The sequence below is a fragment of the Callionymus lyra genome, chromosome 7 (genome assembly GCF_982586985.1).
Source record: "Callionymus lyra chromosome 7, fCalLyr1.hap1.1, whole genome shotgun sequence".
Lineage (NCBI taxonomy): Eukaryota > Metazoa > Chordata > Actinopteri > Syngnathiformes > Callionymidae > Callionymus > Callionymus lyra.
Genome location: NC_141824.1, coordinates 17,084,916 through 17,100,891, shown reverse-complemented (window position 1 = coordinate 17,100,891; position 15,976 = coordinate 17,084,916). Strand labels below are relative to the sequence as shown.

The window sequence follows — 15,976 nt, the reverse complement described above, 5'->3', positions numbered from 1 at the left end:
GATATTCGATTCATCTGCGGGATGGAAACGAGCCGCCATTGTTCGCTTCTCTCTCTGGTTCTGTTGGAGCAAACAGGTCCGCGGTGATACCGCCGAACCCCGAGCAGGAGGACGTGAGCAGGAGCTTCCTCACTTCCACCACAAGAGGGCGACAGACTGTATCCCGGGGGAGCGACGACATGGTGATTCATAAACACACAAAGACAGACGTGTGCAACACACACAAACACGAACACACACAGTCGTTATTACACACAGACTCACAAACAAGTGTATTGTGAAGCAGCAGAGTGACAAAATGTGAGAAGAAAAGTCCTAAAGACACACAAAACGGTTGTGGTCACACACACACAAACACATTGTTGTTGTGTTGATAGACTTGGCACTTTAAGGCGGACGAGCTGCTTTGAATCTGTGCTCGGCTCGTCAGCCTGAGCGGTGACACACGTCAGCTCCTCAGAGCCGGAGCATCGATTTAGCGCCGCACGGCTCGTTAAGTGCTGATCACACCATTATCCTGATGTGGTTCCAGGGAGCGGCCCTCGTGACGGGCGGACGCACACCAGGCCAACGGAAGCAACGACCGTCGCACACGTTCGCGCACGTCAAGTGGGCGGACACGACAGGAAGTCAAATCTGTCTTCAGGTGAGTCCAACTCTCTGGACAGGAAGTGCACAAGTTAGCCCTGTTCAACTGCAGGTTTGATGCCACAAAACACACATAGACACACATAGACACACTATAATGTCTCAACACACAATGTACTTAGACAAAAAAACACACCCCATCAACACACGGATCAAATTATTCAAAAGACACACAAATGACACTCTTTCATTGATGATACGCTCTTAGACAACTATACAAAAACAAACTTTAGAAAACATGTCTCTGAACACACACACAAAAAAAACATATTCTACATTAAAATGCCACCACCAACTAGCACTAAAATACACACTCCTACACAACCACACTCGTAAGACGAACTTCACAAAAAATACACCTACATGTACAATAACACGCAAGAATAATTCATTGTTAACATAAAAGTCCTCACCACATAAAGAACCAAGTGCAACACATATGCTAAGAGTAACGTAATCAAATAATTTCAGTACACACTCACACACACCAAAGTGCGCACCCTCTCACAACATTTACACACTCATTAAACACTCACACACATAACTACCCCAAGGCTTTCATAAATTACACATTTACAAACATAATTGCTAAAATAAAACACACAAAATAGGATATTCACAACACAACATACACGCAGAAAACACACACTAACAAACACAGGAGGAACCTATGAACTAGTGATGGTCTGATGAAGCTTCATGAAACTGTGTCATTATCTTCCGAGTCCACTAGATGGCGGTCTCTGCACTATTTTCCTTTGTTTGAACAACTGTTCTAACGAAACATCATTTTTAAACTGATGGCGCCACCTACTGACCTCTAAACAACATGACACTGCTTCATGAAGCTTCATCAGACCATCACAACTATGAACTCTTGTCACACAAAACACACACAACTTCATAAATAACCACTTTATAGCAGCTAAACAGCTCCAGAGACACACAACCATAACACGCACATCTAAGCCTGCAAAAACAAATCCAAGCACACACAAGACAACACAAACTAAAACATGCTTGTAAGTGACGATAAAAGTATGTTTTCCTCGCAAACTAGGAAAGCACCCAGAGAGCACAGACCTCTGCCAAGCAGCTGGTTTTGTTGCGGTACTTTTATCTGATCTCATATATGTGTTTATTCTTTATTATTTTTACCTGTAGGGGGCAGTAGAATTGCAGAACTCACACGATTTAATGACGGTGTTACAAAAAGATTTCTGTGAAATTTGTCCTGTTTTTGAGTTATTTTGAGTTTCATTTCGGGTGCACATGATTGTCACCGTGACAACACGATGACAGGCGGGTGGATCCACCATTAAGATAACAAGATAAAAAATTAATGAACCATTGAAAAGGTCAAGTTAAAGTTTCTCGGAGAGGATTTCAGAGTCATTGTTTCGGACGATTGTTTCCTCCACAGCTCAGTCGCTAACGTAAACTCTCCGAAAATGAAATTGAACGATCACTGCTTCTTACTGACGGTGAGTCGCTCGTAACCACCTCCTAAAGTTTCAACTCTCACGGTCTCTTCTCGGACTCGCCACGCCTTCGGGTTCTTGAACGAAGTCCAGGGTCCAACAGGAACAAGCTAGTTCTGGGGGAAAATGTAGCTTCACTTGTCCTTCCTTGTAAACTGTCCACTTATCAATTCACATCTGTTTCTAACTGACTCAACAGTTACAAACTACTCAAGACAAAAAAAGCTGTTTCGTCTGTTTGCTACACAAAAGTTTCAAGGTCACGTGACTGGTTTAAAATACCGTATTTTCCGGACTATAAGTCGCCCCGGAGTACAAGTCGCACCAGCCATAAAATGCATAATAAAGAAGGAAAAAACATATATAAGTCGCACTTGAGTATAAGCCGCATTTTTGAGGGAAATTTATTTGATAAAATCCAACACCAAGAACAGACATGTCATCTTGAAAGGCAATTTAAAATAAAAAATAGAATAGAGGCAACAACAGGCTGAATAATTGTACGCTTACGTTACATGACACAACTGAGAACATGCCTGGTATGTAAACATAACATTTTAAGAGTTATTCAGATAACTATAGCATAAATAACATGCTAAGAAGTTTACCAAACCATCCGTTTAACTCCAAATAACTAAAATCCAATGAAATCTTCATCCTCGGTGTCACTTTTAAACAACTCCGCTAACTCCGGAGGTAGAAGATGCGGCGCTTCCTCTTCTACGTCGAAATTATCAACATAGGCCTAGAGCGCCCTCTTGCGGTTTAGTGTGAAAATAACATGTGAAATGATATACCGGTAATAATGTGTTAATAATTTTACACATAAGTCGCTCCAGAGTATAAGTCGCACCCCCGGCCAAACTATGAAAAAAACAGCGACTTATAGTCCGGAAAATACGGTACATTAGAACCGACACTTGTGGATAAAGAAGAAAATGCACAAAAGATGTTTTGTTGGTACGAACAGATATACATTTACTTACTTAATAATTTCTTAATTTGTCGTTGATTTTGTCTGGTTTGCTTCGATGTAACCAGGGTCAGCCATGTTGGATTCTCAACTGATAATCATGGACGACAAAGACGGTACAAATACGAGCGATCACAACGATTATCGAAGGAAACACGATTCCTCATCTTCGTCCTTCTGTCGTCTTCATCCATTCGCTGGACCAGAGACGACGACTTCTCATCAGGTTTTTATATCGTATCAGGTCGATGGCGACGAATCCCAGATATTCCGTGACGACCGGAAAACTACTTCTCGGGAACTACGCCGTCAGTTTATCCGTGATCAACGCCGAGGATCCATTCCGAGCCGGCGCGTGGGCGTCGGCCCCCCAGCGGTGCCGCCGGACCAAATGTGTTGTCATTATCTAAAGTGTCTTTTTTTTCTTCTGGAAAATAACCGTGATGTGTTTCCTGCTGCAGGTCCGGGACCTTCCCGTGACCCTCCGCAAAAAAACTGGTCATCATCGCGGCGGGCGTCCAAACGAGACCGGCACCTCACGGCTCTCGTCTATGGCCAGTTGGTTTAGCACCGGCTGCTCCATTAGCTTTTATTATGGCGCCGCCATTTGCGTAACGTGGCAGAGAGAGAGAGAGAGAGAGAGAGAGAAACCTGGACCGGAGTGCTTAAAGACCTGGAGCGGCTGATGAGGCGTGCGGCGCTCATCACGAAACACCAGAGTTTGTGCGAAAACAATTCCAACTCTGAGCGAAAGTGATCGAAATGGTCGTCAAAGACAAGTCGTAAACGGGAAAGGAGGAGACCCCGGGGCGGACCCAGGACAAACAGTAGGTCTCAGTGAAGAAGATTTGATCCGAAGAAGACGAGGCGTCGCTGAGGAAGATGTTCTACAGTATATCTATATATACAGACGTAGCAACGCGTCGCAGCAGGTTTTCAACCTTTCGCTGGTCCCGGTTTATTCAGCAGCCGCTTCACAGGGTCTGATCATCCGAGGCGACAGACTGTGACAGCGAGCGCGAGGATGGCGAGGACGGTTGACCAAACACGCAAATGTCAAACACGGACCAATATTTGTCTTCCTGACGCTTGAGCGAGGAAACCTGCATATGAATAAAACCGTAAAATGAATAAGAAACATCTCGCTCTTGGACCAGCCACGGCGGTCGGTGGTGTCGCCCCCTGGTGGTGTGTGAAGAGAGAACTCGAGTTCAAACTTCACTCATTTTCTACTCGCCGTCGCGTCGATTTAGGGTTGGGATTATTTACAGAGTAATCTTTTTACAGTTATAGACAAACATGTTTCTATAACCGTCGCTAACTGAACTTTTCTTCATCTTCCTCGTCCAAAAAGACACTTAAAAACATCCAAATACCTCCATGGTTCTCGTCTGTAACGTCCATCTTGTATTGAAGCCTCAGCATGAGACATTTTTCTGAACAGTGTTTACACTGAGAGTTCTCGCAATATTTAGAGCGTTTCCTGTGTGTGTAGCATGTTAGCATTTTAGCTTCTGCTACAGAAAAAAACGTAAAATAAAGACAATTCATCATCTTGAGGCTTCAATACAAGATGGACGTTACAGACGAGCATCATGGAGGTATTTGGATGTTTTTAAGTTTGTCTTTTTGGACGAAGAAAAGTGAGCTCCGGTCAGGACCAACATATGGACATACATTTATGACTGTTACTTTCCTTAATCCCAACTCTAAGTCGACACGAGGGTGAGAAGAAAATGAGTTAAGTTTGAATTTTGCAGGTGAAGTTAAAGCTTCCAAGTGAATGGAAGTGGAAGGAAAAGTGAAGGGAGAGTCCAGGTGAACCTGATAGAAAACATTTGTCTCTCCAACACAATCACATCAACTTGTACACAGCACACACACACTTATAAAGAAAGATACACACACAAAGACACACTATGAATTAATGCCCATACGAAGAGACACAAACTTGTTTCCAAGAATGCAAACACAGGATACACACAAAGACACACTAAGAACAAAAAATAATACACACACAAAGACACACTAATAACGAAAGATAATGCACACACAAAGACACACTAATAACGAAAGTTATTACACACACAAAGACACACTAATAACGAAAGATAATACACACACAAAGACACACTAATAACGAAAGATAATACACACACTAATAACGAAAGTTATTACACACACAAAGACACACTAATAACGAAAAATAATACACACACTAATAATGAAGGTTATTACACACACAAAGACACACTAATAACAAAAGATAATACACACACAAAGACACACTAATAACGAAAGATAATACACACACAAAGACACACTAATAACGAAAGATAATACACACACAGACACACTAGGAACGAAAGATAATGCACACTCAAAGACACACTAATAACGAAAGATATTACACACACAAAGACACACTAAAAATGAAAGATATTACACACACAAAGACACACTAAAAATGAAAGATATTACACACACAAAGACACACTAAAAATGAAAGATATTACACACACAAAGACACACTAATAACGAAAGATAATACACACACAAAGACACACTAATAACGAAAGATAATACACACACAAAGACACACTAGGAACGAAAGATATTACACACACAAAGACACACTAAAAATGAAAGATATTACACACTCAAAGACACACTAATAAAGAAAGATAATACACACTCAAAGACACACTAATAAAGAAAGATATTACACACACAAAGACACACTAAAAATGAATGCCCATGCGTCGAGACACAAACTTGTTTCCAAGAATGCAAATAAAACAAGTGCACTAAACAGAGACTAAAACATACTGTAGCACAGAAAAACACACAACAGCGCAAATAAGTAAACAAATAAGACGCTTGAGGACGCACAGGAACATGGTTCACACACAGCAGCATGTGTACAAAACACACAAATATAATGGACAAACATTAATAAAGAAACACAACAGTATTCAAAGGTGCACAAAAAACACAACAACAGATGGATAAGACACACAAATATTTCTAAAACCTGAGTAAATGTTTAGAAAAACACACACACACAGAATGATAAGACAAACAAATATTTCTATAACATGAGTGGATGTTTAAAAAATGCACATGGTGAAAATACAACAAAAAAAGAAACACAAGAACATGCATAGAACACACACTAATACAAACAAGAATTAAAGACGCACTGAGGTTTGCCAAACACACACTAAAACACAAAGACAAACACTCACTTCAGATGTGTATCATTGTGTAAACAAGAATAACTTTCACTGCGGCTGGTTCGTCCAGTTCCTCCAGGAGTTAAAGCGGCGGCTGTGACACACAAGACGCACAATAGACACAAAATATTCCCTTTATTTTTTCTACCTTCAGACTACACAGCGTCACTGATGTAGCGCTAAGAAGTATCTACATTTGCATTTCTATGTACAGCAGACGTCTCCGTATGTACACAGCCAGAGAAGCGCTAAAAACACAGTGTCGGCAACACAAACTCAAAAGGTTTTTAGAAAAAACGACAACAGTTGTCAGTGCAACAGTCCACAATGCATTTCCTTCATTCATAAGATGCTTCAACGAACACATATACAGTCGGACGGCGAGAGTTGGGATCGTGAAGGTTTTCCGGGGTTTTTTTCGCCCTCAGACACACTTACGGACATTAAAAACCGACGACACTTGTGTGTTGACGAGGGGCAGCACTTCTTTTGTGTTACCGTTGCTAAGACGCGACATTTCATATCGCCAGTTTAAAAACCATAAAATAAAAAAACGGGCTTCGACTCAAGAGTCCAGGGTGACGACGGTCCAGCAGTGGTCAGTTTGACATAAATGAAATGTCAATCAAAACCGTTTTTGTTTCATACAAAACTGTTTTTTTTTGACTCCAGCACCAAGTCTTTCTTTCAAACAAAATTACATTTCATTTTTGGATCACAATTTTTGACCCATGGTCTCAAACTCAACTGGTTTTTGTACACTTTTGGAGTCCGGGCCGCAGGTTGGTGGTTTTTTTTTTGGTTGTTGTTTTTTATTAACGTCTTTTAAAGTATATACTTTATTGAATATTGTTTTGATTGTTTAAGCGCTTTGTGACCCTGGTCTGGAAAAGCGCTATATAAATAAAAATTACTTACTTACTAACTTACTTCAAAAAAACGTATATTTCTTTAGTTGTGTAACATTTTATGGATTTTTGTGACGAATTTGGTCCATTTTTGTAAAATTTTACGTGTTGTTTTACTTTAGAACTCTGTTCCATCTTCGCCAAAATCAACCAAAACCAAAGATTTGTGTTCCTCGCTCTCCCTACTTCATAAAAACATGGAGGATAAATATAAATACTAAACACAGTTCTGACCTCCGGACCGGACCGGGCACGACGTCGGGTGTAAACGTTACGTCTCGTGTGACGACATGTAAAACAGGAAGTGGACGATGACTTCTGGAGCGTCCATGTTTTTTTAAATATTCCGTAGTTTCTCCAGCGGTCGATCTGGAATAAAACAACCGGACGCTCGCCCTCGGGCAGCGCCGCGGGCCGGACCCGATTTAAACCTCTGATGTCTCCGACAATACATTAGGACCGGCCCCCCTCCGGCGCCGTCACGTGACTTTTAATTGGACTCTGGGAAAATACTGGACGAAGCTCGAACAAACACTGACTCGATGCAGATTCAACTCAAACCGACTTTTCAAGTACGACGACTAACGATGAGCGACACTTGTTCACATTTTTTTTTTTTTTTTACCTCAAAGTTCACATTTTGCTATACTGTTATAGATATTTATAAAACAGAACCGTGAGTGTGACGTTTGTTCTTTTTACGGCCGGAGCTCGTCTCTGAGAAGTTCCTTGAAGGCCGTGGACATGCACAGTCGGGGGGAGGTTGGGGGGGGAGGGTCAGAAGTCCCGGTCCTGGGGCGGAGGGGCCGGGTCAGGTCCGCCGCCGGGTGGGTTTTCAAGTATCAAAAGAAGATGACGAGAGAATCTCCTTGGCTGAGGCGCAGAGAAAGGCAGAATGAATCGAGCGAAGGTCGAACCGGGTCGGGAGGCGAGGACGACGAGGAGCAGGAGGGAGTCGGGTCGGTCCTCCGGGGGAGACGTCGGGCACTTGTGTACAGAACCGGGGGACGAGCGTGGTCGTGTACCTCACCGTCTTTGGCAACGAGTCCGGCGTGCGGCGCATTCCCGTCATGTCACCTGCGACCCATCTCGCTCTGTCGCATGAACTGAATGTTGTTGACGCTGTCCGCCAGTTCGGGGTACTGGTCCACCGACACCACGTAGAACCCGTCGTAGCCCTGGACCTTCCCCGCTCCCAGCAGCTGCTGCTTCTCTCCTTCGGTCCAGACCCGAGAGCCCTCCTCGCCGTCCCGCATCCTCTGGCGCTCCCGGGCCCACGCCTGGGCCACGGCTCTCTGCCGGGCCAGCTCCAGAACCCGGGCCTTCTCCTCGTCCACGCTGCTGCCGTAGCGCGTGTTCAGCAGCAGGGCGCCGTACTGCAGCTGGATGTCGGTGATGCGCCGAGTCCTGCTGTTCAGAACCGTGTTGACCTGCGACACCGTCACGTTGACGCCGGTCTCCAGCGTGCGCCGGCCCACCGTCATGCCGATGAGCGCCAGGTCGCCCTCCACGGAGCCCAGCTTGACGAAGTGGTGCGTGTCCACGCCGCCCACCGTGTAGTGCATGTGCTCCAGGTAGAAGGCGTCGTTCAGCACCGCCGCCATGCGCCGCCCGTCCTCGTTGGCCAGGCTGATGATGTCGGTGCTGACCCGGCCGTCCCGGATGGCGAACTTCACCCCCTTCCCGAAGATGGAGCCGACGGAGGCGAACGTCTTCTCGCCCTCGGACTGAGGGCAGCCGGCGCTCTTGGCGTCGTAGATCTGAGCGAAGCGCTCCAGCTTCACGAAGGCCTTGAGCTGCCGCTGGACTTCACACTGGACGCCCAGAACAGACTGTGGACACAGAGCAGGCGTGAAGTCAGAGGCTGGTCACTGATGAGTGTGTTGTTTTAGAGTGTTTTAGTGTGAGAGTGATTTAGTGTGATTGAATAATTTGGCGTTTAAGTGTGTTTGTATGTCTGTAAGTAAATGTTTTGTGTCATGTGTGTGTTTATGTGGGAGTGACTTAGTGTTTGAGTGTGTATGTCTGTTTCTTTAGTGTTTTAATGTGTGTTTTAGTGTGGGAGGGTTTTAGTGTGTGTGATTGTCCGTTTGTGAGTGAGTGTTTTAGTGTTGGTTTTAGCCCATGTGTATGTTTTGGGGTGTAAGTGTCTTAGTGTGTGTTTAAGTCCATGTGTTAGTGTGATTTAGTGTGATTGAATGTTTTTCGTGTAAGTGTCTTAGTGTGTGTTTAAGTCCATGTGTTAGTGTGATTTAGTGTGTTTGTATGTCTGTAAGTAAATGTTTTCATGTGTGTGTTTATGTGGGAGTGACTTCGTGTTTGAGTGTGTGTGTCTGTCCGTGTCTTGGGTGAGTGTTTTAATGTGTGTCTTAGTGTGGGAGTGATTTAGTGTTTGAGTGTGTATGTCTGTTTCTTTAGTGTTTAAATGTGTGTTTTAGTGTGGGAGGGTTTTAGTGTGTGTGATTGTCCGTTTGTGAGTGAGTGTTTTAGTGTTGGTTTTAGCCCATGTGTATGTTTTGGGGTGTAAGTGTCTTAGTGTGTGTTTAAGTCCATGTGTTAGTGTGATTTAGTGTGTTTGTATGTCTGTAAGTAAATGTTTTCATGGGTGTGTTTATGTATGAATGATTTAGTGTTTGAGTGTGTATGTATGTTTCTTGAGTGTTTAAATGTATGTCTTAGTGTGAGAGTGTTTTAGTGTGATTGATTGTTTTGGGCTGTAAGTGTCTTAGTGTGTGTTTTATTCCATGTGTGACTGTGATTTAGTGTGTTTGTATGTCTGCAATTACATGTCTTCATGTGTGTGTTTATGTGTGAGTGATTTAGTGTTTAAAGTGTGTGTGTCTGTCCGTGTCTTGAGTGTTTAATGTGTGTCTTAGTGTGAGAGTGTTTTAGTGTGATTGAATGTTTTGGCGTGTAATTGTAATAGTGTGTGTTTTATTCCATGTGTGACTGTGATTTAGTGTGTTTGTATGTCTGCAAGTAAATGTTTTCATGTGTTCATGTGTGAGTGATTTAGTGTTTGAGTGTGTGTGTCTGTTTCTTGAGTGTTTAATGCGTGTCTTAGTGTGAGAGTGATTTAGTGTGATTGACTGTTTTAGTGTGTGTGATTGTCCGTTTGTGAGTGAGTGTAGTAATGTGTGTGTTAGTGAGTGAGTGATTTAGTGTGTGTTGTAGTCCGTGTGCAAGTGTTTAATTGTTGGTTTAAGCCCATGTGTATGTGTGAGTGTGTGTGTGTTAGTGTGTGTTAGTGTGACATCAGCCTTCAATTCTGGCTGGAAACCCCATCAGCTCAGAGTATTTCATCCAGTAACAGGTACAAGTCTAGACTTCCTTTGAGCCAAACCAGCTACACATCCGGAGTTTAAATGAAGTGGAAAATCTATTTCAGGACATTAATCTGTATTTTCTGGCAAACGTTTCTGCTTCACGTCACCACCAGAGGTCACATCTTCTCCAAGACGACAGCACAAATCTCTGCTGATGTTTCTTCTTCACGAGATTTGATGAGTCGTTTCTTCTTCCTGCCATGAGACGCTGCCTCACTGGCACGCTGACAGATTTGAAACGAGATCTCTTGGCGGAGATCTCTCCACTCGTTCTCGCTGGATTCAGAAAACGCTGCAGGCAAGAATGATGCGTACGGTTCGGTCCAGGAGGTTTGTTCCGCTCCGATCTCAAAGAAGGAAATAACGGAATGTCTTGTGACCTTAAGCAGCAGAAGTTACTGAGTCATCCCTGAGAAGCATTTATGAATAGATCTAAAAGATCAATATTCGAAACAGGAAGTGGTTGTAATTGTTAAACAACACATGGATTGACTTGTAGTGAAGCTGCTTAATGCAAACATCCAGGGAGTCTCTGTAAGAAGCTCAAAACTTCTGAGGGACTTGTTTTAGCAGAAGTGACTCAGAGTCATGAAATCCTTGGATCCCTTGATTCATTATCACTAAACAGGAAGTTATTTAGACTCAGAGTCACGACAGTGCTTAGACTCCCGGTGTGTCTCAAATCACGCACTTCTGCACGTACACTTATTATTTTGAGTACACAAGTGCGTCCACATCGAGCAGTGTGTAAAAAACAGACACAAAATCTAGTGTGTCGATGGATACTTTCCACCCTTAACGGCGGCCATCTTAGAGGCGTCGATGATGCTAAACAGAAGCTACGTCACTGACGACCAGCGTAAATGTCTCGAGAAAACTCTCATTAATCAATTGAAAACAGTGCACTTTGCTGTGAGTAGTGCTCTGTGTCTCAAATCAAACACTTCTCCGAGTGCACTGATTTACGGTAAAATTTCAACAGGGTAGTACTGTCTCAAATCCGGAAGTGGGTCAGGTTTTTAAGCCTGATTGCGACCAGCCGTTGGAAAAACTATCACCAACACTTGACAACGCTTTTTGTCAGTCGAAAGTTATTGTTGTTGTGTGGTTTTGTGGTAAAATAAGTGTTTTCTCAAGACATTTACGCCGGTATCTGCTCCAAAGAAAAGTCGACACTGACGTAGCTACTGTTTAAAACATGTACGTCACTAAGATGGCGGCTGTTGAGGGTGGAGAGTGTCCATCGATCCACACTCGATGTTCTGGCCGTTTGAGTGCACCAATTAAGTGCGCATTGAGCACTTCGTTTTCGGACACTGCTCGATGTGGACGCATTGTGCACTCAAAATATTAACGCTATTTGGGACACAGCAATGGAAATTTCGTTCGGTGGTGGTGCAACTGATGGGTTCACTGTACCTCATCTTAGTGAGTCCCCTTTCGTAAGTTATAAAACAGGAAGTAGATCTTAATCTCAAATTGAATATATATCTGGGTCATATTCGTTATGCTTTCCCCGTCCTTAAATCACTGTAAACTCACAAACCTCTTTGTGACTCCCTGCAGTTTAACAGGAAGTACTTTTGACTCAAATATGTGTGAGCTGAGTCAGGAAAGTTTGAGGTGACATATTTTTTGATAACAGGAAGTTCTGATCAATTAGTTGGGCCAAAGTGAAAAGAGTAACTAAGCAGCTGGAACAGGAACCATCAGTCAACCGGATCACACCAGACAAGAGGCTGGCGGCGCCGCGGTTGGCGGCGTTCCTGAGCCTCCGTGTAACCCAACTCCGGCCATCAACAGCGACCTGTTTAATAATTCAGAAGCGGCGACTTGAAAGGCTGACGAGTGCTCGACTCTGACGCGGTCGTGGCTCTCAACCTGACTGGAGGCGAAAGGCTGAGATGGAATCGATGCGCGGCGGTGGAGCGAGTGAATCTCCCTGATGGCAGGACAATTACAAGAGCTGTTTAGCTCGAGCCCACGAGGAGGTGTCGGACCGGGATCACCGGGTCATGTTCCAGCACCTCCGGGACTCTGGCTATGTCCTCTTTGCTAATGGTGTGGAGGAAGGTGTTACCTTGGTGCTGTCCCACTCCTGGGTCTTGATCTGTGTGCGCAGCAGCTCGTAGGACGGCTCCATGCTGTCTGTGTTGGGTTTGCGGTATCCGGGGATGACATTGTACAACTGGAAGCCGAAGGTGACGAGCCAGCTGTTGACATCTGTGTGGACGAGAGAGAACATTAGACCACAAGGTTTGTGTCCTTCGCCACTTTCTTATCACGGAACACTTGCCTAAGTGGACAACTGTAGTATGTCTCCACGTACTTGTTAATGCGACCTTGAATCTTCTCACGGTAGTTATCAACCCACGTGTTTGTGTTTAAACATGGTTTAAACATACGTTTGAAAAGTTTAAAAGTTGTTTTATTTTAGTTCGTGAAATAGCTAATGCTACTTAGGAACATAGCTCCTGCTAGTTAGTTACATAACCAATGCTAGTTAGTAATATAGCTAATGCTAGTAAGTAACATAGCTAATACTAGTTAGTAACATAGCTCCTGCGAGTTAGTTACATAACCAATGCTAGTTAGTAATATAGCTCCTGCTAGTAAGTAACACAGCTCCTGTTGGTTAATAATATAGCTAATGCTAGTAAGTAACATAGTTCCTGCTAGTTAGTAATATACCTCCTGCTAGTTACTAATATAGCTAATACTAGGAAGTAACATAGCTAATACTAGTTAGTGGCATAGCTAATGCTAGTAAGTGACAAAGCTAATGCTAGTTTGTTGTATAGCTCATGCTTGTTCGTAACGTAGGTCCTGCAAGTTAGTAATATAGCTCCTGCTAGTTCGTAACATAGCTCCTGCTAGTTAGTAATATACCCCCTGCTAGTTACTAATATAGCTAATGCTAGTAAGTAACATAGCTAATACTAGGAAGTGGCATAGCTTATCCTAGTCAGTGACAAAACTAATGCTAGTTTGTTGTATAGCTCATGCTGGTTTGTAACGTAGGTCCTGCAAGTTAGTAATATAGCTCCTGCTAGTTCGTAACTAAGCTAATGCTAGTTAGTAACATAGCTCCTGCTAGTTAGTAATATACCTCCTGCTAGTTACTAATTTAGCTAATGCTAGTAAGTAACATAGCTAATACTAGTTGGTTGCATAGCTCAAGCTGGTTTGTAACATAGGTCCTTTAAGTTAGTAATATAGCTCCTACTAGTTCGTAACAAAGCTATTGGTAGTTAGTAACATAGCTAATGCTAGATATAGGTAATACCATTGATAGTTAGTGACATAGCTAATGCTAGTAAGTGACATATCCCATGCTAGTTAGTGAGATAGCTAATGCTATTTAGTGACATAGCTAATGCTATTTAGTGACATAGCTAATGCTAGTTAGAGACATACGCAATGCTAGTTAATGACATTGCTAAGCTTTAAGCAATCATTACTAGCAAACCGTTAATGTTATCTGATGCTCTTAAACTTATAAAATCTTAGTCTGTGATGATGGTTGGAGGCGGATCAAGAATCTACAGTTCATCATCATACAAACACAATACAGACATCGACAAAGACTCAAGGACTTTGTTGTTTATACAGGTGCAACAAAACACGGACATTTCTTTGTTTTGTTAACACGAAAATGATGTTTTCAATCACAGAAAACATTTCTTCCTCCCAGTCAAAGTAAAGCTCTTTGAAAACACTTTTCATGTTTTTGTGGTAAATTGGAGACGCTTGTTTTAGTTTCCTAAAAACATCACAAATCGAGGAGCAGATGGAGAATTTCTCTTTGAAGATGGGTTGCCAGATATGAATGATAGTTTCAAGCCCAAACACGATTCAAAGCGTTTTTTAAACCTTACATGTTCGGGAGAAGAAACCAAATAAACCAGACTGTAAAATGTTACTCGTGCATTCTCGATGTCACCTCATTAAGTCACACAGAAGACCAATGACTCCACCATAAATGTTCACTTGTCAAACTCCGGCAATAAATCCATCCTAACAAATTTGGTTTGTCTTAGTGACTATTTTGTGATTACTTAGGAACACGATCTGGAGCTTGTAATCCATGCATTTAAGTCTTCTATTTTAGACTTTTGTAACAGTTTATTTATGTGTCTAAACAAGAAGGATCTGTCTCGCCTGCAGTTAATACAAAACTCTGCAGCGAGAATTCTGACCCGCTCTGGTAGAAGAACTCACATTTCTCCGATCCTTAAAACTCTTCACTGGCTGAGAGTTTCTTTCAGGATCAATTTTAAAATTCTGGTTCTTACTTTTAGATCTATTCATGGTCAGACTCCTCCTTACATCAGTGATCTGATCCAGCCTTACACCCCAGCTCGGGCTCTGAGGTCTATGGATCAGAATCTACTGATGGTTCCTGAACACAAGCTTTGGATCGATCATAACCTTCGATGGATCTACTGACTCCTTCAAGAAACATCTTAAGACATTCTTTTTTGTGCTTTTCCCTGATTTTCTGGGACTCCAGTATTTGTCTTATGTGGCTTGGCCCTTTAAAGTATATATTTTAACTGTGTATTGTTTTTAAATGCTAAAGCGCTTTGTTACCCTGGTCTAGAAAGGCGCTTTACAAATAACCATTACTTACTTAATTACAAAGCGGACGTGAGTCGCTCACTCCGTTGACGTGGTTTAACTACCTCTACAAATCGAGCCCCTCTAGATGTTTTAAACATGGTTCATGACGATAATAAAAAAGGATTTAAAAGTCATCAGGTCATTAACTTTCATCCAATGACTGGTTCCTTCTCTCACTTGATAGGCTGAGTGAGCCGTTAACAGCTAACAAGGACAAAAAGACGATTGAAGATGTGACTGGGAGACAAAGAGCCGACAGCCTCCGAAACATGTCACGACGACATAAAGATCTATCTCTGTCACGCTGTCTTTCTGTTGCGAGAGGTGAGTGAGGAGAGGGACTCTGAAATGAGTCACTTCAGGAGGTGGGAGCACATAAAGCAGGCGTCCTCCGAGACGTGTCATTCTCCAGAAAACATACATGCATTATTGATGGCTCTGGAGGGGGGCGCTTCAACATCTGTCAGCCCGGCTATTTATATTCAGGTACCTCCAGTCAGCTATCCAAACACCGTTGCTCAACAGTGGGCCACCCCCTAATGATAGTAAAGACTTTCTAGGATGAAGCGCAGCAGGTGAGTGACGTAACCGCCAGCCAGGGAAAGACATTTACCACCAAGATGGAAAAAGAATAACAATGTCCTTTGATCTAAGATTCAAGTCTTATCCAACCATTCTGTGTAATATTGCTTTAAACAAGGACAGAGAGGCTTTACGCTAACATTAGCTTAAGTTGAAGGAGAGTCTTGTATTGAACTCACCACTTCATGTTCAAGAAGTA

General features: G+C 42.8%; 1 protein-coding gene across 4 annotated transcripts in view; it reads right to left on the bottom strand.

The window, feature by feature from the left end:
* Positions 1-6,456: 6,456 nt before the first annotated feature.
* tenm4 (teneurin transmembrane protein 4) overlaps positions 6,457-15,976 on the bottom strand; it is a 180,782-nt gene continuing 171,262 nt past the window's right edge. For all 4 annotated transcript variants that reach the window (XM_087795860.1, XM_087795861.1, XM_087795862.1 and 1 more), the window contains 2 exons: positions 12,653-12,795; positions 6,457-9,078 (listed from right to left, as the gene is read on the bottom strand). In XM_087795860.1, the coding sequence (XP_087651986.1) occupies positions 8,320-9,078; positions 12,653-12,795 (902 nt within the window). In that variant the 3' untranslated portion in view covers positions 6,457-8,319. The remainder of the gene's footprint in view (positions 9,079-12,652; positions 12,796-15,976) is intronic.